Source organism: Aegilops tauschii, chromosome 2 (genome assembly GCF_002575655.3).
Source record: "Aegilops tauschii subsp. strangulata cultivar AL8/78 chromosome 2, Aet v6.0, whole genome shotgun sequence".
Taxonomy (NCBI): domain Eukaryota; kingdom Viridiplantae; phylum Streptophyta; class Magnoliopsida; order Poales; family Poaceae; genus Aegilops; species Aegilops tauschii.
In genome coordinates this window covers 15,914,014-15,937,874 of record NC_053036.3, presented here as the reverse complement: position 1 = coordinate 15,937,874, position 23,861 = coordinate 15,914,014, and the positions used below count along the sequence as shown (strand labels likewise).

Here is a 23,861-nt window from a genome sequence, read left to right as displayed (position 1 = left end):
ATACCTAGAGAGCTGGTAAAATCCGCATTACTTACCATTCATTTTTCCATATGTGCACACAAGCTGCACCAGTAGCTATTTTTCTTAGTCTGATTTAGCTCCCCGAGTAGTTAGCAAAATATCACCAATTCGGTCCATAGTACTATCTCCATCCTGATTTATTTGCTCCCTTTGTATTCTATGTCATATTTTGACCATGATTTTAACTAATAAAATATAAGGTATACATAATAAAAATAATATCATTGAAAAGTATAGTCAAAAATGAATTCAACAACATATTTTTTTGTGACATGCATTAATATTCTGCTAGTCAAATCTATAGTTAAAATTTGGCACAAAATATAAAAGGGACCAATAAATCAGGACGGAGATAGTAATTGCGACTTCCCGGACCATACGTAGCCAACACACTAGTACTACTAGCTGATCTAATAGTTTTCTTTATAAGTCGATACTGAGATCGGCCATGTTCATAAATTGCACCATTCCAATCCATAAATTGACCTAAGAGTGGCCTATTTACGGTAACCGATATACAGGACAACTTGCGTCATTCCAATCCATAAATTGCATGGAACCTGTTGACCACCTTCTCTCTATTGATGATGGCCATGTTCCACCCGAGTGAAGAGAATATTTAGGAGAACTAGTTTAATTATTAGTGTCCTTCTTGTGTTTGATGTCTATCTCATTGATAGACGAGTACTCCCTCTATACATGGCCTAAGAGCATGATTAATCACAGTGGGTAGTAACATAGAGTAGTAACATGCTCATGTTACTACTCTATGTTACTACCTCTATAGTGGGGAGTAACATATATGTGGTAACATGCAACACTTCATTTATATATTATGTTATAGACTTATCTTGTCTTGATATGTGTGATGTTACTCATACTAGTAGTAACTAGCTATGTTACTACATGTCTCTCTTTCTTCATTTATTGCTTGCCACATCATCTATTTTATCTAGATATGTGTGATGTTACTACCTATTCCCTCCGTCCGGTAAAGAGTGTGCATTTGGCTTCAAAATTTGTCCACAAAAGAGTGTACTTCTATCTTCCCAAAGCACTTTAAAGTAGAAAAAAATACTTCTCACTTATCACACGGTAATCAAGACCAATAACAATCTACACATGGTCTTCTTAATTTCTACATGCACTTGGCTCATTGGGTGTTGGTTAATTAAAGAGGAGAGAGATGGTGGCTTGCACTTTTCCAATGCATTTTTTACTTGACTCCATAATTTGTCCTAAAATCTCTAGATGTTCACTCTTCACCGGACGGAGGGAGTATGTTACTCCCATTGTGGGTAGTCTTAATAATACATCCAACAATCAACTATAAGGAGTTGCCATGTCATGTAGTAGAGCCAACCTAATAGTCAGCATGTACAATAGTAAGTTTTAAATGTGCACTACTTTATCAATAGTTGGCCCACCTTATAATCTCATAAAGTATCTTGGGGCTCGAGCTGCAGTTGGCTACTAATCTACAGCCCGCTTGTCTTCTTGCTCATCTTCTCTCTTCTCCAACTAAGCAAAAATATAATATTTAAGTCCTTATAGCCTACTTATGTCATCTTATTGTAATTGCTCTAATACGTATTTCAGGATCTAAATTGACCATCCACAAGCAGTAGTGGAGCCAGGACCGAGATACGCCCCAAGCCACCTTCTAAGTTACAGTAGCTACAGTGACAAAAGGATGTGAAAAAATTACTCCCTCCGTCCCATAATGTAAGATGTTTTTTGACACTAGTGTAGTGTCAAAACGCCTTACATTATGGGACGGAGGGAGTAGTAGACACGCCCCAGGCCCCTATTGTCTGGGCCGGCTCCGCCACTATCGATAGTATCAGTGATATATAAGATTTATGCTACTAAAAATTATACCGTTAGAAAATCCTTTGGCATATGAATTTGATTGTATTTTAAATTTTTGGCAACACACACGTCATGTATTATTGATCTAACTCATGGTTAAAATAAATCTTAAATTACGCATTAAGCCCCATATTCCCGAATGAATGGAGTAGCATACATATACCTAAGAGACAAAGTTTGTAAAGTATACAATGCATGCAATTCATCATCCGATGTGTGCACACAAGTTGACCACTGCTATTTTTCTTACTCCCCGAGTAGCTAGCACGATATCGCCCAATCGTTGATCCGTAGTAATTGCGACTTCAGTGCGTAGCCAACAAAATAGTACCCTCCGTCTAGGTGCATAGGGGCATCCAATGAAAATCAGATATATGTATAGGGCGTCATAGGTGAAAGAAGCCCCTCATTCCCCGTGATCATTAATTTTTTTTATTTGCATGCTGCTCTTTCTATTGGTTGGCACATTAAACATGATTTGCATGTTCCTATTTAGGAATAAATGACTAACGAAACCAACGTATTGATTGGCTACTCCCATTTTCTCTGTCGGGCCAAACAAGAGTTATTATTGCCATTGATTTTTGTTTTAATATCCTCCGCCCAATCTCCATGCTCCTTGATTGCCATGGCAGTCAACAGTAGTTTTCCTCGATATACAGAGATCTGCCATGCCTAGGAAACCCATTTACTCCCTCCGTCTCGGTGCATAAATCAACTTACGAAACAAAATAATCCCAAAACACTTGGCACGATGCATTAACTCCTACCTTATTTCTTGTTTTTTTAACATACGTAAAAGATTCAACCAATAAACAAATGTGGGGCGTGTATGCTTTTAATGACTTGAGACTACCAAACACGACATGCAATGGTCATTTCATTGCATGCAATGCTATTAATTAGCAAATAAACATTAAGTTCTTTCGTTTTTCCTCCGCCTTGATCACGGTGCACAACCTAAGATGACGTATGCACCTGAACGGAGGGAGTACAGTAATCCATATATGGGTCAACTTGTGTGATTCCAATTCATACATTGCATGGAACCTGTTGACCACCTTCTCGCTATTGAGATGGCCATGCTCCTCCCGAGTGAAGAGAATATCTAGGAGAACTAGTTTAATTATTAATGTCCTTCTTGCGTTTGATACCTATCTCCTCGATATTGAGTAGAGAAGTACTCCCTATCCGAATATTGAGTAGGGCCTAATACGCATTTGGGCATCTAAGTTGACCGCCGAATAAATCAGTGATATATACTCCCTCCGTCCGGGTTTAATAGGCCTCTCAGCATTAGGCTAGCCATAGTGGGAGTAACATAACCGGTAAGATGCACTTGGGACTAGTAAACATGCTTATGTGGCACACAATTAAATAAGAGAGAGGGTTATAGTAACATAGGTAGATACCGTATCATGTTAAATGCTATGCTACTTTGTGTCATGCATGGCAATAAATATGGTAATCTATGATACTACTTTATGATACTATGCACTATGAAGGTAGTATCATATGCATGATACTAGTATATGTTACTCCCCACTATGAGTAGCCTTACAAGCATGTCCCATTTTATAAGGCCCCGTTTTGGAAAGGTGCATGCATACAACCATTTCATTAGTTGCATTGAAGGCCATTGTTGTTGGTGCCATGGCTGAAAAATTAATGTGAGCATGCATGCATGTGTGTTTCATTGGCTGCGTGCATGTGAGAGAGTGCATTGGGAGTGGAATGATAGAATTAATGTGAGCGAATTAATATGTGTCTTGGTCTAAGAGAAGTTGTCTTTAGGCCTAATAAACCCGGACGGAGGGAGTAAGTTTTGTGCTACCAATATTATCTCATTGGAAAAAAACACGAGTCAATTACACCGGTGGTGCTAGAACTTGACGTGAACGTTCACTTTAGTGCTATAACTTGTGGCATACATCAAAGTGGTGTAAAAACTTGGCTCGGGCATGCAAATACGATGCTAACCACGTTTGCATATACCCGCAACACTGACGAGGCCTGCCAGGATGGCATGGGGCCCGTTGTCAGTGACCAAACAATGAAGAAAAGCGTGTGGTTTTTTTTCTTTTTTTCCTAGAAACCCCCTTGTCTTTTATTTTTTTCACCAAAAAGACCATGACAGACGGGTCCTAGCTGTCAGCAGCAAAAATAATAATTGAACCAAAAAGGGGTGCGCTTAGGTTTCGAACCAGCGACCTCCAATTTAACGTGTCCGCTGCTAACCACGTGACAAAAACCACGCTCATTGTCTGAAGAGGATACACAACCTTATATTCTTTAATATTTTTAGGTGAATATTCTTTAATTAAACAACGCAAATTTGCAAAGGTTTGTTACTCTTTACGTTTTCTAGACAATGCTACAATTTACGTCTATAACAGAACGTGCTCATGGGCCAAAACTGACATCAGTTTATCAGTTACTGTGGCCCATTTCTAATATGTTACTATTTTATTTTTATTCTTTGAAGTTTGTAAAAAATATTTAAATTATAACTATAAATAACATAAATATAATTTTCAATATGTATTAATTTGAGGAACAACAGTCTTCGTACATATATTTATATTTATAGTTATATAATTATTTTTTGAAAACACAAAAACTTTATTTGAAACATGAAAATATTTGTACTTATATAAGAAATTATTTAAATATACATATTTCTATCAATGACTTTAATTTTTTATTTAACATGTGCAAACACTTTTGAAATTATACAAATTTTTTTATAATTCATAATTTAATTGATGATTTTTTATTAATTTAATAGGTGAAAAATTTATGAAACTACATGAGCATTGGCTTAACGTTATTTATTTCATTTATATCTATATTATTTAAAACTATAATTCCATTTTTTATACAATTTCGAAAAAACTAACATTTTGAAAATGTAAAAAAAAACTAACGGTATGCTCAGGTTTCAAGTCTCTGGGGCTGCATCATTTTTACGGTGCTTTGCCTATTTTTTGTTATTCAACTAAGGATATATAGCTTGTGTTTCCTTTTTTTGCGAAAATATAGCTTGGGTTTCGTTAATGTACATGAATGGTGAATGGGTTGGCTGGCTAACTTCGCGAGTAGGGAACTTGAGGTTGCTCGGGTTCGAAACCTGACCATACCTTTTTTCCATTCAATTAAAATTTGTGTTGCAGATAGCTGGGACCCGCTTGTCAGCAGCTTTTCTATGAAAAAATTAAAAAATGAGGGGGTTCCATGCAAAAAAGCATGCCACACGCCTTGTCTTCATTGTTGGGTCACAGACAAACGGGCCCCACGCCACGCTAGCATGCCTCGTCAGCATCGTGGGTGTATACAAACGCGATAAGCACCGTATTTGCACGTCCGAGCCAAGTTTTTGCACCACTTTGATGTATGCCACAAGTTGTAGCACTAAAGTGACCGTTTGCGTCAAGTTCTAGCACCACCGATGTAATTGACTCAAAAAACACGCATGTCATGTATTATTGATCTAACTAAGTGGTTGTCAAAATAAATCTCAAAATATGCATTAAGCCCTGGATGAAGGGAGTATACTACCTTGGCCCTTGGGAGTACATGCATGCATGACCTAGATTCTACCCGAGAAAGCATACGCGCGCGTGGGTGGAGCCTGCAGCTTCCAAGCCAATCTCGATCGGAAAACCGCGCGCAGTGTTTGACCCGGGGCTTGGACAGCGTGGTTCATCGACACCGGAGCAATCCGGCTGCGAAGCTCAAGTTGCACCACGTGCATGCACACCGATGCTTCCCGTTGCACCCTGTACACGGCCAGCTAATGCTGCCGCTCGCACGGTCCTCGTCGTTGGTCAACCGTGCCGTCGCCATCTGCAACGGAAAAATACTCTGTCTAGACATGTTAGGTCTGTATTCAATCCTTCTAGTCCACCAGTTAGTATCTAGCTAGTACTGCAGTAGAGCCGTTTGGTAGCTCAGGAGGCTCGTAATCTTGAGGCCACGCGTTCTATTTCCGTCTCCGCACTTTGTATAGTATACCAACATAGTCTACAAGTATATATTGGTAGTGGATCTACTAAGTTGGATCGACCCAGTGGACATTCCACATCACTTGGTCCCTATCATAAAAGATCGTTATTGAAAAATATATGCAGTAATACTAAATTTCTCGCCTAAAAATGCCTTAGCTTATTTTTCACCTACTAATACACTAATTGTGGCATTGCATCACATCAATCCATGCAAAAATAATAAATCCGGTGTAGTGTGCAGATAAACGTAAAGATATATATGCCACTCATTATTATAGTCTCTTACATCACATGACCAACGAGCCAAATGTTTGGACAACAAATGGGGAGTTATTAAACACTTAACTTACAAATAACCTTATGATGCCCCTGGATCCACAGACAATTACCAAACAAGTATTACCACACAGACGCAAAATGCATGTTGATGTACATATGGCATATCTTAGTTTCCTGCCAGATGGCGTCTCTTCTAGTTTACCATCACCTTTCCTTTTGGCTCTAATGCATACTTGCTCCAATCTGTCTTGGGAAAAGGAAAAGTCAATTTGAGTTCAAAATTTCTCAGCAAAGGGCTCCATATAATTTTAATTTGCATGAAAGCATAGGCCTGCCCAGTGCAAACATGACTTCCCCCACCAAAAGTTGTGTAAGAGCATTTGCCACCAACTTTATCCTCGTCTCTCTACCAGAACGAAACCGATCAGGGTCATATACTTCGGGATCCTTGTAAATGTGTGGCAATTTACTGGTTATCATTACAAGATTTACAGGTGACACCTTTCGGGATGACATATTCAACTCCCTCTTTTGTCCTCACTACGACATTCTTCTTGCTTCACGAACTAACCCCAATGGTATTGGATGCATGAGTCCAGCCTCTTTGATGCAACTATGCAGTGTCTCCATCGCTAACAAGATATTATACTTATAGTCTATCTTTCTTCATATGTCCTCATTATTTCCTTTTGCTCCTTCACAACAGCATCTAAGAACTTTGCATGGGTCAATAGGAAAGCTCCAGTCCTGGTGGGTACGATTGTGCTTGTATGTTTTCCAGCAAATATCAATGCGGTGATCATCCCCGCGACTGCTGCTTCTGTTGTATGGCGGCCATCTTTATACCTAGAATCCATTAATTTCTGGAGCACATCCTCCTCAACGCGGTTGCATCTCTTTCATGATCTCAGAATCTCTGAAACAATCTCTGTTAGCTTGATCCATGCTCTGTTGCGTCGTCGGTTTACCGGAACGGGGTTATATGGGAGCATGAAGTGACCAACTTAACTCCTTCGATTTCAGTAAAAATGTGTAAAGCTCGCCAAATATCTTCTCTCGAACCTCATTACCAAGTAAGCATCGACTTGCGATCAACATGAGTATCTGGTTGAGCTCCTCTTTCAGATCGACTACCCCCTCTTTAGCATTGTATATTCAAATCCAACACTTATAAATTTTGAAAGTGTTCATCACACATTTAGAAGATATTCATGCATTGTAAAAAAAATGTCCATGTCATTTGAAGAAAATATTGGTACCATTCAAAAAATAAGGTTAGTGACATTTCAAAAATTCTCACATGTTTCAAACACTATGTTCAATATGTATTTCAAAATGATTATGATTTATTAAAAAAGTTCAAACATGTATTTCGGAAAATATGCAATGTATAAAATCAATTAAATTTAAAGAATTATTATGTATCATGAAACAAAAGTTCAACTTGTATTTGAAAAATGGTTAACATGTATTAAAAATGTGTATTTGAAATATGTTCATCATGTATTTGGAATATGTTAACTTCTACTAAAAATGTGTATACGCAAAAAAATTTATAACATGTATTGGAAAAAGTAGACATGCATTAAAAAGGAAAAAAAATGGGAAATGAGCAGACCGAAGAAAACCAAAAAAAGCACAGAAAAAATAAAAACCACATTTTTAAGGCAAAAAATAAAAACCACGTGAAAGGCTCTCAATGATTTGTAACAGTGTGCAGAACAAACCCAAAACTGGTTTAATGGGTTGGCCCACTAAGACATGAGCGCCCCGAACGCCAGAGCCAAGGCTAGGAGAGCTCCTATCGGGCGCCTTTAGCGCCGGTTGGCACTTCGGGCGCCCACGCGGCTGGGAAATGGGCCGGCCCATGTTGCCTCCTTCGCTCCCCTGAGTCCGCTCGATCGCCTCCTCGGCCCCCGCTCGATCGCATCCTTCGCTCCCTTTGATCACGGTTGACCGGTCGACAGATGGCCAGTTGATCGGTCAACCATTGACTTTTGACAAAAATCAAAAGAAAACCTTGAATTCAAAAAAGTTCATGAAATTTGAAAGAAGGTCCAGAAACTTAAAAAAAATCATGACTTTGGAAAAGATTTCGTCGATTTAGGAAAAAAGTTCATCAAAAATGAAGAAAGAGTTCATCAATTTTGAAAAAGAGTTCGTCGATTTTGAAAAAATTTCATCGAATTTGAAAAAGTTCATCAAATTTGGAAAAAGAGTTCGTCGATATTGAAAAAAGTTCATCGAATTTTAAAAAAGTTCATCGGTTTTAAAAAAGAGTTCATCGATTTTTGGAAAAATTTCATTGAATTTGGAAAAAGTTCATCGAGTTTGAAAAAAAGTTCATCGATTTAAAAAAAAGTTCATCAATTTAAAAATAGGTTCATCGTCTTTGTTAAAAAGTTCACTAAATTTGAAGACATTTCATCGAATTTGAAAATAGTTCACGCGTTTAAGAAAAGAAAATGAAAAAGCGCAGAAATCAGCGAACCAGTGAAAAAAAAGGGATTTGGGAAGCTTCCTAATACCAAGGGCTCTCGCGACCTGAAGGAATAAAGGAAAGGAACGAAGTTTACAGACACAAGTCCTTCGTTGTCATGGTGGTCGTTGCTTTGTTCTCTCAACGAGAGTCGAAACCACGCTAGCACAAACGCCCTTTTTGCTGCAGTTTTGAAAAAAAAAAGGGCCGGCCCAGCGCGCGCGGCGGGTATGCGCTCGTGCGCGAACCGAAGAAGCGGGCGCCGAATAGGGTTTCACCAAGGCTAGGCTACATCTCTCAATAAGCGAGATATAGCCCTGGCGTCGACCAGGGCCCATGAAACAGCGTGCTTGGAAAGCGAACTAGACCTCTTCTTAACCACGAACCGCAAGACCAGGTCTTCAAGATCCAATTCTTTTCATCCGTGCTCATAGAGATTGTCAGGCCTATGTCTTGTTTGTGCGATTCTTAACTAGTTAACGGCACGTGCTTTGCACGCCAAGTCACAAATGTATTATTTTGAGAGAGAAGGAAGAAATCTTGTTTTTCACACGTTAGTTTGGTTGTACCAACACTCAAAGGCTTTGTAATATTTCCTTCATTTTTATTTTCGCACATTTGTAAAGTTGTATTGGATCATGGTATAATAAAAAGATATAACAATATTTATTGCATCAGAAATTATGCGCTGCACATAGCTCCTTGCAAAGTAGAGACACCAGAATGAAGCATGGCATTTAGATAGTAAAGAGAATAGAAAGATTGAGAGGATTCTGGAAGATGATGGAACCCATCTGGGTGCCGTGTCCCTTTGCTCATTGACTTATTTTTTTTACAAACATGGGCGCCCACAGCAGCTTTTTTGCAGGCCGGCAGAGAGCTACGTAGAACGCTAGCCATTCGATGCATGTGAACGGACGGCCAGAGTTTCGGGATTCGCTGCATGTTTGACCGTTGGATGCCGCAAATGCATGGTACACATTATGACTCACCCATTGGAAACCAGGACCAACCAAAATTTAAAATTTTATGTAGTAAAGTAGTAGAGATACGAATCACCTACAACGGGCGGCTATTAGGCTAGCCAACACTGTAGCTGAACTCGTTTTTTCCTGTTAGTTTTCTTTTTTGTTCTTCCACTGTTTCTAGCACGATTACCCTCGACTTTTCTTTGGTTTTCTCTGGGGTTTCTTGGTTTTTTCTTTCAGTTTTCTTCGTTTTTCCTTAGGCTTTTGCTGGTTTTCTTTAGGTTTTTTCTATTTTGTATTTTGTTCAACGTATATCTATTTTTTCATACACATTTTCAAACTTTCGTAAGCATCAGGAATATTTTTATGCCCATTTAAAAATTTGAAATACATCATTAACATTTCTTCAAATATATGTTTTGACGCAATATTTAATATTTTTTTAAATACACATTGACACATATGTTTGAAAACTTATTTCGAACATTTATTTAGTAGACTTTGAAACATTTTTTCATATAGGAAACATTTTTTCAGAACTATGTGAATATTTTACACATTGGATAAACATCTTTTTTTAAATGTCACAGACATTTTGTTTGAAACACACGAACATATTTTAAAAATGCAACACAGATTTTTCTACTGGTATGAAATATGTTTTCTAAATAAAAAATATTTATTCTCATTGTATAAAATTTAAAAAAAATCACAAAAAATTGAAACACCTTAACTTTTCTACAATTTCCCATACAGCTTTCTTCAATGGTACAAAAAAAATTCAAAAAGGTTGAGTGAACATTTTTTACACTAAATTTACATTTTCTTAATGTGTGATGAACTATTTTTTAGAAAATAACAAATTTAGATATATTTTTAATATATTTTTTTACTTTTTTTATTGAATGAACAAAAAACAGAGAAAAAATATGGGTGACGTCAACATGATGTGCCCATGTGGTTACTAGGCTGGCCTAGTGCTAGCTCCCTGCAGGCGACCCCTCGCATAGGAGTACGAGCATGTATTAGTCATTTTCTTTTAATTGTAGCTTCAGTTTTGATGGCAGAGCTGTGGGGTGTATGGAGCTATTATTCAGAGAAATGATTAAGAAATAGCTGTGGAGCGTATGGAGCTATTATCAATGATATCAAACAAAGATCATCTTCTTTTAATTGTAGCAACAGTTTTGAAGGCGCGGCTACTACTAGCGGTGTCGATAGGTTAGCCAAGTTTTCGCATTCGTTAGATCGGGGACGACACGTCTGGTTTGTCGAACTCTATGATCCCTTCTGTATTCCAAACCACGTGGATTATGATCAATAAAGCTTGATTTAACCCCTCAAGAAAATGTATTAGTCATTTTCCAAACAAAAATGTATCAATCAGTTGCCAAAGAAAGAGAAATCAGAGAAAGCAAGCAAACATTCTATGTACTGCTAGATCGATGGAAATATATTTTATTTTTCGGTTTTACTAATTCTCAGGTGCCTGAAAAAAACTTGTTTCATTTAAATAATTTTTTCCCCTCTAGCCTGCAATATTCCATGTAAAAAGGCTCGGTTTTGTTTCAGTTTTTTCTCTCTGACATGGAACAACCCACGTAGAAATGCTGCTGGTTGGAGCAGCCCACAGTCCACACACAAAGGCCTGGCCTGATCAATTAATTATACGAAATGTGTTTATGTGTGTGTGTGCGAGCCGCACACACACAGGCACGTGTGCCTAAAAAATTGATGTGTTTTTGTGTGCATGTGTCGGTGTGTGTACCCGTGTGTTTGTGATTGTGTGCGTGTATGTGCATGCGAGGTGACATCATTGATATGGGATGTAAACCAATTTTAACGGGTCAAGAGAATATTAATTGCCAAAATTCTTATTTTGTTGTTTGAACACAAATATAACACGGAAGTATATATATGCGACTTACACTATTATATCTTGTTCGTGCATATTGCAGATCCGTGCAAGTTCTATGCATTTTTTCCGTGAGTATTTTGTCATTATTTCTTTAAAATTCATTTTCCCCCTTCTTTTATGGTAATATCTGTTCACTATTCAGAACAAAATAACTATTTGTTTATGAATTTATTTTACATTTTCCCTATAATAAGGTCTCGAGAGGGAAAGCTACACTGCCTATTTTTGCATATTATGGAATGGCGCCAGTTCTGTGAAGTTTGTCATGATTCGCTTCAAGTTTGTTCTTCTTTTAGTTCATACCAATGCCCTTAATTCATTCTACCTTAGAAAAATGTATTATTCTTGTTTTTGCTTTATTATGTCTTAGTTTTTATTGATGTTCATTCAAAAAAATGCCTTTGGAATTTTCTTATATATTTGTTCATGTGACGATGTGTTTAATGTTGTTATCTTGTGACACCATTAAGTTTTGTTTTAGAAAATTAAAATGGAACTGCTTTTTTAATATTTGTCTACTTAAATCATTATAATTATTAATGTTGCACTAGTTTACACTTGTTCCTATATGGAATAGAATAGTACAAGTTTTGTGTAATTCATGCGCAACTTTTCAATTTAGTCTAATTCCTGCCTACATAAAAAAATTTGGCAATAATTATTCATGATTGTTCCTGTTAGACATAGTTGTATAATATTAATTAGATCCTTTAAATTATGATGTTTTCTATAGGGTTAAAGCACTACCATAATTCATTCTTCCATAGAAAGAAATTTGTTAGTCTTTTTTTTTGTGTTCAATCTTTTGTTATGTAAAATCACTTCTAGAATTCTCTCTTCCTTGGCAATAAATTAGTTGTTTTCACTTTCTAATTTCATTCTCATTTTTGATGTAACACCATTTCTAGAATCCTTTCACCCTTTGATTGAATTTTATTTCTTCTTTCTATTTTTGGCATTGCTTCTTTTGGGTAACACCACTCCCACGGTTCTTTATTCCATAGATTGGGATTTATTTTTTACATTTTTTGTAAAAAAATCTTGATTGAAATTCATTCTTCTTTTCTGTTTTTATTTTTTGTTCTTTCATTTTTTGACATGTCGCGGGACAATTCATTTTTCAATGTGAGCACTTGATATAACATAAAAAAATACACACTCAAGTTTTGTACAACATGTGTGCAAATCATACTGTTATCTGAAAAATGCATTATTGTATCCTTATATTTGCATATTTTGTAGCTGTGCAATTTTGGTGCCGATTGTGTGCAAATTTGTCTCATCATTTCCAAGTATTTATTTATTCTTTTTCTCTTTTTTGGTGTGATACAGTTCCTTAAGTTATTCTTCTTTAGAAAAATCTCCGTTTGATTTTTAGTTTTTTACTTTTGTATTTGTTTTGCTGAGTTTTTCTGATTTTGAAAGACCATGCACGTGGGACCCATCCATGAAGACATTCCCAGGAAATGGTTTTATGAGATGCCAAAATGTGTATCATTTCTTCCTCTAAATTCATGCATGGTAGATGGTGAAGAGAAGCAACCAACATGTGCACATCATCCTATCCGACCTTCAACTGCACTGAATGCCATTACCTGCCAGGAGGTGGTGGCACGCTGCCACGCACGAGTAGGCCGGCCTTGGCCTTGTGCATCAGCCTGCCCATCATCCTTATGAAAAAATTCTCTTTTTTCCACAAGGAGGATCACCCCGGAAGTGACGCACACATTCATCTTTATTAATTATTCAACAAAGTCCGACGGTAGATACATGGATCAACCCAAAGCCATCTTCCTGACGACCTCAAACGCTACACAAACAAGTCTCATAGAGTGCCCTAATGCGTCCACGCACACCATCTAATCCACTGGCCACCCCAGGCTGCCTAACAACGAGCCGAATTGTGGTGTTACCAACCAGTACTATAGGTCTCCCCGCCCCCCGCTCTAGCTCGTGCCGCGTGGTGGCACTTTAGTGGCGGTTCGTGCTGAATTGGTACTAAAGGGGGGGACCCCGGCACTAAAGGCCCTTACGAACCGGTGCTAAAGCCCCGTTCTGCACTAGTGCTTGTGGGTGTCGACCTGCCATGCCACGGCTGCTCCTGCACTCTACACACCCTTGTAGAAACCAACGTATCTGCAACAACATAAGTTGAAATTTTATTCAGACAATACTTGATTGACCAGCACCAATTGCATATTGTTTTATTCAGGTGAGCGGTTTTATTGATCGACACCAAACAGTGACGGAGGCAGGAATGCAAATAATCTGATGTTGAAGGGGGGGGGGGGTTACAGGAAACAATAACAAAATACCACACCCAGCTATTGGAATAGAACTCTTCTTTTAGAGGAAGCAAAGTAAGTCAGGCTAGAATAGAACTAGTTGAAGCTTTTGGGAAGGATAAAGAACATTAGCATTCTACCGAGTCATTGTTTAGCAATCTCAAAGTCATTGAGACAAAGACTTAGGACAGGAGAAGGATCACAGGAGAGGTGCCTCTGAGAATGGCTTCAATCTGACTTATTCTAACAGAGTTGATCTTTCCAATAGATGATAGCTTATCTAATTTCTTCAAAGTAGCAGATTGGTTGGCTATGTGCTTCAGGCCATCAGAAAATGTTTTGTTGATGAAGATCTTAATAAGCTTGTAGGTTCCTGAGCTGCCACTTTCCTCATTATCTGAACTCTACTTTCAACTTCTGTTGATGCTTAGTATGTTATCGTTGTTGTTGTCTTGTCTCTGCTAGCACTGAGGCTTCAGCTAGTTCTAAGGAGAGGTTGTCTTTATTTTCCTGAGAGGAGGAGAGTGTGTTGAGGTTTGTTTATCTCCTATTGGCTGGTATGATGGATGAGCTACTAACTTGAGATCAACAGTGTGCGCCTTATCAAGAATTCATTATAAGATATGGGGCAAAGTATAGATTCTTCATAATGTCCCTCTGGCAGTCATCCATTTCTCTAATAATCTAATAACAACAGAAAAAATGATCATTTTCATAATGAAATCCATTACATGCCATCCTAACTTATCACTCTGATCTGGATTACCAGCTTTCGGATGAAAAGTTGTGCTAGCAATTTGATTTGTTGTCTTTGGCACTGGAGCTCCTTCTGCTGCAAATCCTTTTTTATTTGCCCCTTGTGTGTAGAACTTACTTTTCTCTTTGTTAGTCATCTGGCAAATAAGTGCAGTTGGGGCAAGGCATCTCCAGATGGTAGATTGAACACACTGGCAAACACTCTAGCTGACCATCCAAAACAACATAATTTTGGACTCATGGATGTAGAGAGTGGCATGGAATTATCTGGTGATGTTCTCATTATATCTCTACGAAAATCCATAAAACTGATTCAACTTGCAGGACTCAAATAAGGGAATGATCGATTTCAGATCTTATTGCTTGCTGATGTGAAACCAACACGCCCATCTGTGTTGAACCAGTTTCTTGTTGGAGTAGACTGAATGATAAGTATTGAGTTGCATCATCATAGAAACATGGGTCTCGGCAGGATTTCTCTTTTGCTGATCCATCTTCATTTGAAAATGGGTCTTGTCCACTTATCCTTGTAACAGCTTTGTCCATCTTGTGAAGATCTTCAGTTGCTAAGCTTGATCAACACTTTGGCAAGCTAGCATGCTCAACAATTGAGACCATCTGAGCCTCTTGATCATCAGAAGATGCATTAGGCTGACTTGTGGGTTCATGTTGATGAGAGTGTGCTACATTTGCTGCTTGTCCTTCAGATGATATTTCATCGGTAGAAAAGGAGGAGAGACTGGTTGAGTTGACCTTTCATTCTCCTGGACTACATCAACTGTTCAGAGGTGTCTTGTGGTGTTGCTCTAGTATTTGCTATTTCGGCTTTAGATGCTTCTTCTTCAGCCGGTGTGGGGTGAAGAGAAGCAGAACGTGCGGGCAACTCGGGCAGCTCACCATCAAGCTAGTGTCTAGTCATTCTACCTCTTTGACACACTGATTGGAGCGTGGGCAGCGGCTTGACGAGATTGCTCGGGTCATGGGAGAGTTGGCAATAAGTTGCAGCCCGTCGGAGTCAAGCATGAAATGTTGGTGAACAACATCTTGAGGAGGTTGCTCAGACCGTGAGATAGCTGGCAAGTTGCAACTCGCCGGAGTCGAGCAGGAGACATCGGTGAGGGCTTGTGTGGCACCTGGAAAGAGTAAGGGCTGGGATGTTTTTCCCTTTTGTTATGTCAAAGCAGAGGTGATTTTAATGGTGGCAACGGTGGGTAAATTGTTCTAACTTTGAGTATAATAACAATACATCTAGGATTATAGATTGTGGTTTTTTTGGCTTATTAGGCTAGATGTTTCTAAATTTTGTGGAAATTTCTAGCACATTTTCTTATTTTTTACCTATTGTGCTTTTAGTATATAATAGATACACTAATTGTGTCATTGCATAACATCAATCCATGCATAAATAGAATAATAAACCGGGTGTAGCGTGTAGATAAACATAAAGATATATATGCCACTCATTATTATAGTCTCTTACATAGCAGGGTCGACAAGCCAAATGTTTGGAGAATGAAGTAGAAGTAATTAAACACTCAAGTTATTAATAACTTGACCTTATGCCCCAGAAACCATGGACAACTACCAAACATGTATTACCACACACATGCAAAGGTAGGTCCATGCAAATACATGTTGATGGACATATGGCATATCTCAGTTGCTTTCCAGACGACGTCTCTTATAGTTTACCAGCACTTTCCCTTTAGGCTCTAACACAAACTTGCTCCAGTCTGTCTTCGAAAAAGGAGAAGTGAGTTTGAGCTCAAAATTTCTCACCAAATGGCTCCATATAATTTTAATTTGCAAGAAAGCATAGGCCTCCCCGGGACAAACATGGATTCCACCGCCAAATATTGCGTACGAGAATTTACCACCAACTTTGTCCTCCTCTCTTCCAGGATGAAACCGGTATGGGTCATACACTTCAGGGTCCTTGTAAATGTGTGACAACTTACTGGTTAGCATTACAAGATTTACTAAGGTGTCACCTTTCGGGATGCCATATTCAGTTCCCTCTTTTGTCCTCACATTGATATTCTTTTCTGTTTGGCGAATCAACCCTAGTGTTACTGGATGCATACGTCCTGCCTCTTTGATGCAACTATGCAATGTCTCCATCTTTGACAAGACATTATAGTCTATCTTGTCCTTATATTTTCTAATTATTTCCCTTTGCTCTTCCACAACAGCATCTAAAAACTTTGTATGGGTCAATAGGCAAGCTCCTGTCCAGGTGGATACATTTGAGCTTGTGTGTTTTCCAGCAAATATCAATCCGATGATCATCCCGGCGACCGCCGCTTCTGTTGTACGACGGCCGTCTTTATACCTAGAGTCCATCAATTTCTGGAGCACATCTTCCTCGACACGGCCGCATGTCTTTCTTGACCTCATAATATCATAAACAATCTCTGTAAGTCTGATCCGTGCTTTGTCTCGTCGGTGATTTGCCGGAACAGGGAAATATGGGAGCATGAAACTCACCAAGTTCACCCCTTCTTCGATTCCACTAAACAATGTGTAAATCTCACCAAATGGCTTTTCTCTAACCTCATTTCCATGTAAGCTTTCTCTAAACTCATTTCCAAGTAAGCACCGACTTGCGATCAACATGAGTATATGGTTGAGCTCATCTTTCAGATCGACTACCCCCTCTTCTCCCCATTTTGCAAAGTAGTCCTGTGGAAAATATATATCATACATTATCACAATGTCGGCTAGTTGAATTAACATATATAGCAAATTAACATGCACCATGAGTTTGTCTACACATATAACATCGTGAAATACCATATCTTTCTAGGGAAGGCTTGAATAATGAGCGTATTGTGCAATCGTGTACATTCTAATGAACTATATGTAACACTACCACGAAGGAAACCAATTGTTTTGTCAAATTAATATTATTCTTTCAAGTACAATAATTTCATATGGGAACATGCATGTATCCAGGTTTCAAAGTTTCAAGAATGTTTCCAAAATTTTGGTAATTTCATGGGTACCAAAATACTTGTTACCACATAAATTTATACTATATTCAAACCAAATTCAAATTTGTAGTAAATTAAATTAACTTTAGATGAAATAATTATGAAGTAAAATCTGGAAATATGTGGTACCAAAATTCTAAACCCTGTCCCTACCAAATATCAGGGGAAATAAATAAATACATCTAAGGAAGGAACAATGTATCTAATTATTAATAACGTATCACCTTTGTTTTGATAGTTGTTTTGTTACAAGAAGTGATTTTTCTGATATTTGTTATTATTTCATTTTCATATCATTTTGCGGTAGCATCCAGAATTCTGCGTAAAATATACCGACATATAAGGACAAAGTGAAAAAAAATATTGTATCCATTTATTTATTTATGTGCACCCTTCTATAAACCAAATTTGATGAACATGGAGACTAAACTAGTTTTATCTATTGCACTTTTTCGACAAAGAGTAAATTTTATTTACTCAATATGAAGTATCAACTGGATTTATCTATGGCACGTATGGAGTACCTTAAGTTGTGCAGATTTCGTGATAGTTGTAGACCTATAAGAAATATAAACACTTTCTCTAGAATACATTGATTGATTACTAGAAAACAAGCGATCAAAGTTCACTACTTTTTTCACTAACAAACAATTTTTTAAAACTTGCAAAAAATATTAGAATTTTTAGATTGGACTGCGGACGAATTTGTCATAAAAAGTCACACCACATACCTATTCTTACAAGTTCTGCTTACATATTCACAACAACATAAGGGCTTAAAGTTGCTCTCTTGAGACTTAGCAAAGTAAGAAAAATCATCTATTTAGAAATGGATAGAATAACATGAAGTAGCAAACTAGGTTCCTTAATAATTATTTTTTTACCATACAAACTGAGTTCGTTGATTATATTAAGCAAGCTACAGTACGTTGGACAGAACAGACTGCAACAAAAACGAAATCAGAGTCAAAGTTGCTCTCATTCAAAATTTGAAAAGTAAAAACAAGTCATCTATTTAGAAATGGATATAAGTACTAAGGTTGGTTATTTGATAGTACTGCATGAATTAATTGCACCTTATGTTCAGAAATCTAATAATGTAAGGAGGCACGATGTCTAATATATTCTTACCTCCACTTCACGAAGCATGGGGTCAACATGGCTCCTCAGTTGCGATGGCTTTAGAGCGTCAATGAAGAAGCGAATCTCCTGGCTTCGGGTGTTGTAATCTACGGCATATCCGTTCTCTTGGCCAAACATGGGCACAGTGAACTCATTCATATTACCTTGGGAAACCTCGGACTCCGAACCTTGAAAGAAAGGACCAGAGACCTCTGGCCCAACCAAGAAGCTTATTCTTTTCCAAAGAAAACGTATTGTGAACACACTACCAAATGTGTTATACAGATAGGTCATTGTAACTTCGGGGCCCTTTGTACACAAGGTAGGTAAGAGTTTTAGGAGAGCAATGATATTGACCACAGGTGGAGGTGGTCGTGTACACCCTGGATCAGAGGTAACTCTTGCATTTGCATTCTTAATGATTATTGCAGTGATGAGAAAAATAGCTAGGAACAACCACATGGCGTCAATTGTCAAGTCCATGTTGCTATTGTGCATAGTTCTGTCGGTACTGCAAAAACATGAAAATCATGAGTACAAAGCTAAATGTTTCGTTACTGCTCGATAAACTTCATGAGTGTCCCTTTAATCAAAAAAATATGTTTTGAAGGAAAAGTATAAGAGAAACTCTAGCAGAGCTACCATATATGTGGTCACCAAAATGCATATGGAGGCTAGCTAGGCGATGCGCAAACTCGGGATCGCCATGTCTCCGCCTCCAAATTTTGGGACCCACTCATCAATGGGACATCCTTTCCCCGCAATTCCCCTTCCAGCTCCATGTGAGGAGGGGGGTGATGTGAATTTTCCTACGCCCTAAACAATTTTGATGGATGTAGTGAGCTCCAAAAGTTGGCCTCAAGACAACAAATACGAAGGCTGAGAGACTAGATATGGAGGACACTCCATAATCCATGGCAATAGCAACCCATATGGCGACTCTGCTAGAGTGCCCTTTTGCTCCCTGACCTCCATATTGGCCATTATTATGGAGCTCCAGAGCGTATGGTAACTCTGCTAGAGTTCCTCTAAGGTTGACCAGAAGTAGGAAACCAATTTGTTTCTCCCAGGACATGAATACAAGTGACCAAGGTGAACTAGCTAATTAAATTTGACTGCCAGTATGGCAATATTTAAGGCAATTGATAGTTTCTCAAGTGTCATATCTACTATGCATATTGTATTGATATGCAATTTTATGCATATGGCATATTAATTTCCATAAAAGACGAACCTCGGTAAAATGAAATGTGCTTAGACCAAAATATACTCACAAGTAAAAAAAGATAATGCACCAAATTTAACATATTGCCTCAATTTTATAGCTTACTAAGTTCTCCTATGTTCTTTACTTTAGCCACTGCACGGTTGAGTTATTTACATTTAATCACTCTCCATTAATTCCATCACCATTACGCCTTCATTTGGAATCAAGTAATAACTTACGGGCACATTACCATGAACTTCTACAAAGGGCAAATGACCATTTCCTCATCTCTTTATCGATTGATACCCTTACTTCAGAAAGCAGTAACAACTAAAATATGCACTTACAAGCCATTAGTTGTCTTCCTAGGGATGTGCTATCGGCCATCCCCATGCTGTACAATGGTCGTAGCTAGCCCAAGAGGTGTGGCACCCAACCCTGTGACAAACGATGTTGGTGTTGGGCCCCTAGGGACACGTCGGCTGAGCCCATGGCGTGCAGCCGTGGCAGCTAAGTTGTGGGAGCAATTAATGAAGGAGTACTTTTTCGGGAGCCACCACATGGGTCACTTGGGGTGGGATGAGAACGCGCCACTTGGCACACTTTCAGCCGCCGCCACGTGTCGCGCTCTGGACGCTCCCTCCATTTTTTATTTTTTATTTTCGCATGTGTTTTCGGCTTTTTAGATGGTTTTCCCCCTATTTTGGCTTTTCGGTTTTCCCCGGTCATTCTTAGGTTTTGGAAAAAAGAAATTGTATGTGCGAAAAAACATGTTTTTTTGCTTCCGCGAGAGGCACAGCCGTGCCTCTCATAAACGAAAAAAAGTGCTTTCTTTTTTTCCCTTACACTAGAGGCACGGATTTGCTTCCGCGAGAGGCATAGTCGTGCCTCTCAAAAACGAAAAAAATTGTTTCTTTTTTTCGCGAGAGGTATGGATTTGCTTCCGCGAGAAGCACAGTCATGCCTCTTGAAAACAAAAAAAAAGTGTTTTCTTTCTTTTTATCCTTGCGCGAGAGGCACGGATTTGCTTCTGTGAGAGGCATGATTGTGCCTCTCATGTTGCGACAAGTAATGCACATGCAGTGCGCCACTGGTCGCAACTTGGGGAGGTGGTAGTGACTTTCGTAAAAAGTGCTTCTTAATTAATGATTTCACTAAGTTGTGAATTATGTGACACAAAGCATGGACCCCGATCATGTCGAGATTAGTATTAGGGACCCTTTGTATTATTAACCGGTTACTATACGTACATTCAATGAGACAATAAATCTATCCTCACATTCACATTTCATTCTAGCACTGGCGATCCCAGCTCTATCTATCCCTAGAAGTAAATGGAGTAAGTCCGATGGAACACTCGGATTGGAAAATATAATTGTACTGATAGGCATGGATGATAAAAAGCTTGGAAACTAGTTCAAATCGAACTCAAAAGCAACTAGCCAATCCAACTTCCATTGAAGCAGCTTCCCTGGAACTAGCTGCCATTGTATCGGTTGGTGCCATTTCTTCTCTTGGAGGCAGGGCAATAGATTAAGATTAGGCAGTAAGCGAAGGGACTGTAGGGCTTAGGGCTGTGGGTGAGCGCAACTTCAATAGGTCGAGGGGAGGAAGAGAAGAAAAATCAGCTATTTCAGCTGGTGTCGTAATAACAACTGTTTTCGGGTTTGAAGGCATAAGCGCAGCAGAGATCTTCTTTCATTTAAGAAGAAGCCACCGTAAAGAAGAGGAAACAAGGCATTTAATGGACACCGACTCCCATTATTTTCTCCAGGTCTGCTTTGGCTAAATTGGGGGAGGCTTAGCTTATTATGTTTCGGGAGTTTAGCTAGCTTAGAGAATAAAGAAATCTATCTCTAAAGGGGGGCGGTACGACTATTTTAGGTTAGAGGAGGTTGAGGAGAGAATAGCTAAAATAACCAGTCGGGTAGGCAAGTGCGGGTGGCTGTCGTCAAAGTGAATATGTCTTGTTTCAGTTAGCGGTTTCGAGTAATTACAGGTCACGTTATATACTATAGTAATAGTTACGAAACACATTGCACGACATACACAGGGTGGTGGTGGGTGGGCGACGAATCATCCAGGGTGTGGGAAGGGCGAGCGGTAGATGTGAGCTTAGCGAGAATACAACAAGAAAGAGGAAAATGCTTGAAAAATATGAATAATAAATTTGCATGCACACGGTCACCCGTAGTGGAGCAAAACCAATGTGAACAGAAAAACTAAGCAATAATGTAGTGTAGACTTGGCAAGATGCAGTTATACTACAAATGCAACACTAATTTTATGTTGAGATGTCTAATGCAGCTGACTTTTTTGCGAGAAAATGCCGCTAACTAACTTCAAAGAACTCGGAATCATAGAAATAACACAAGAGTTGACTCATTGAGCATACCTGAACAAGAACTTCAACTCCTCGAAGTGCTATGCTTCCTGAACTCGTTCGGTATGGCCTCCATATATTATATAGGGAGATCGAGATTCCAAAAAAAAAAAAATCATTTGGACGCTTGAAATCAGTCTACAGAGTAAGTTAGGCATTCATTTAGTGTCCGTTTAAGAACTGCCAACTGCCAACTACCACAGATTTCTCTTTCAAAAAAAAAATACCAGACTGAAACTTGTCGTACCAAGCTACCAGCCATTCTGTGGTATGCATTCGTCCACGTTTATCAGCGACGCAGAGCTCGGGATTCCGAGCATGTCCTACGGACTAAAAATACTATACTAACTTTAGTTCTTTCAAACAGTATTGATTCATTCAAACAGAATAGTAACTACCGAAACAAAGAGAAAATCGCACCTATAGATGACCGACTATTATGTACTACACAATTAAAGTTTCGTGAAAAGTTTTCTATTTTTGGTGGCAAGTCAACAAAACAAATTGAGATCATTTTCTAGCTCTTATTCTTGTACTTTTCTTGCAAAGTACAAATCAACGTATCTTCTCACAGTTATGTTTAATTCGGAAAATTAGAGCATCGCCATGGATCGGGGAAAATGTTATTGCTTGGGGTCCTTGGAAGCCGGGAGTCTTCATAGTAAAATCAGCTTATGATCTTGCCTTGGAAGAATCTTGCAGATCCTCCGCAGTTGGTTCTAGTTCGGCTACAGATGGACGACATATGTTTTTTTAGAACAAAGGTTCGAGAGGAGCCCAGCTTTGAATTAACAAAGCCATCAACCGGACAGGAATTACGACCACCATTACATCTTCCAACACCACACACAAAGAAAAGAAAACAACAACGACCGAAAGATACAGGGTAGCCTGGTACACGCCTTACATCACAACCCACATTGCAAGCAACTAAAAATTGGAGAAAGAGAAGCACCGCTTGCATAGTGAGAAACCTTCTAGCTCGAAACATGGGCGAAGAAGAAGAACGCCAAGGGAAATGCCAACCGACTTGGCTACAAACTCGCCATACGCCGGCCCTGAGAAATGAGGAGACCCCACACCCCCTACACCCTCGCTGAAGGGGGACCCTTCCCCCTTGTCCTGACTCAAAGGACGCCGCACCGTCGTGCGAGGGATGTGTTCACCCTAGAACAGGAAAGTATGGTATTGAGGTTACAAGAGCAGAGCAGATACACGTGACCCGCCACACTGCAGCGGGCAAACCTTACCGCCCATGAAGAAACAACCGCCCAATGCCTGAAAAAGAAGGGGTAACCTGCAGGAGAGGTTCACGGAAATCGAAGAAGCAGCGAGCTCAAGGCGGACAGCAAGCACACAAAGTAAGCAAAAGGAAGAAGGAACAGGTAAGTACACGCCGACACGGAACAAACGACAGGAAGGGGGGCCCTCTCCCCTCCACATGCCCCCACAACACGTCAGGAGGACCTCGCTCCCCTCGCAGATGAGGCCCACCGCCAGCACAACCAAAGTCGTGGTAGCGATGGGCAAGCTGCCTCAAATTGGGTGTGACGGTGGTTAAGGCTTGATAT

At 39.1% G+C, this 23,861-nt stretch overlaps 1 protein-coding gene and 1 pseudogene across 1 annotated transcript; both read right to left on the bottom strand.

The window, feature by feature from the left end:
• Nucleotides 1–6,345: 6,345 nt before the first annotated feature.
• On the bottom strand, nt 6,346–9,654 carry LOC109770973 (obtusifoliol 14-alpha demethylase-like; annotated as a pseudogene).
• A 6,363-nt stretch (nt 9,655–16,017) lies between these two features.
• On the bottom strand, nt 16,018–22,342 carry LOC109770960 (obtusifoliol 14-alpha demethylase). Its single transcript, XM_020329673.4, has 3 exons — nt 22,303–22,342; nt 18,710–19,211; nt 16,018–17,267 (listed from the first exon to the last, which is right to left on the bottom strand). The coding sequence occupies exons 2-3, from the start codon at nt 19,196–19,198 to the stop codon at nt 16,242–16,244; spliced, it is 1,515 nt and encodes a 504-aa protein (XP_020185262.1). The 5' UTR covers nt 19,199–19,211; nt 22,303–22,342; the 3' UTR covers nt 16,018–16,241.
• Nucleotides 22,343–23,861: the final 1,519 nt, after the last annotated feature.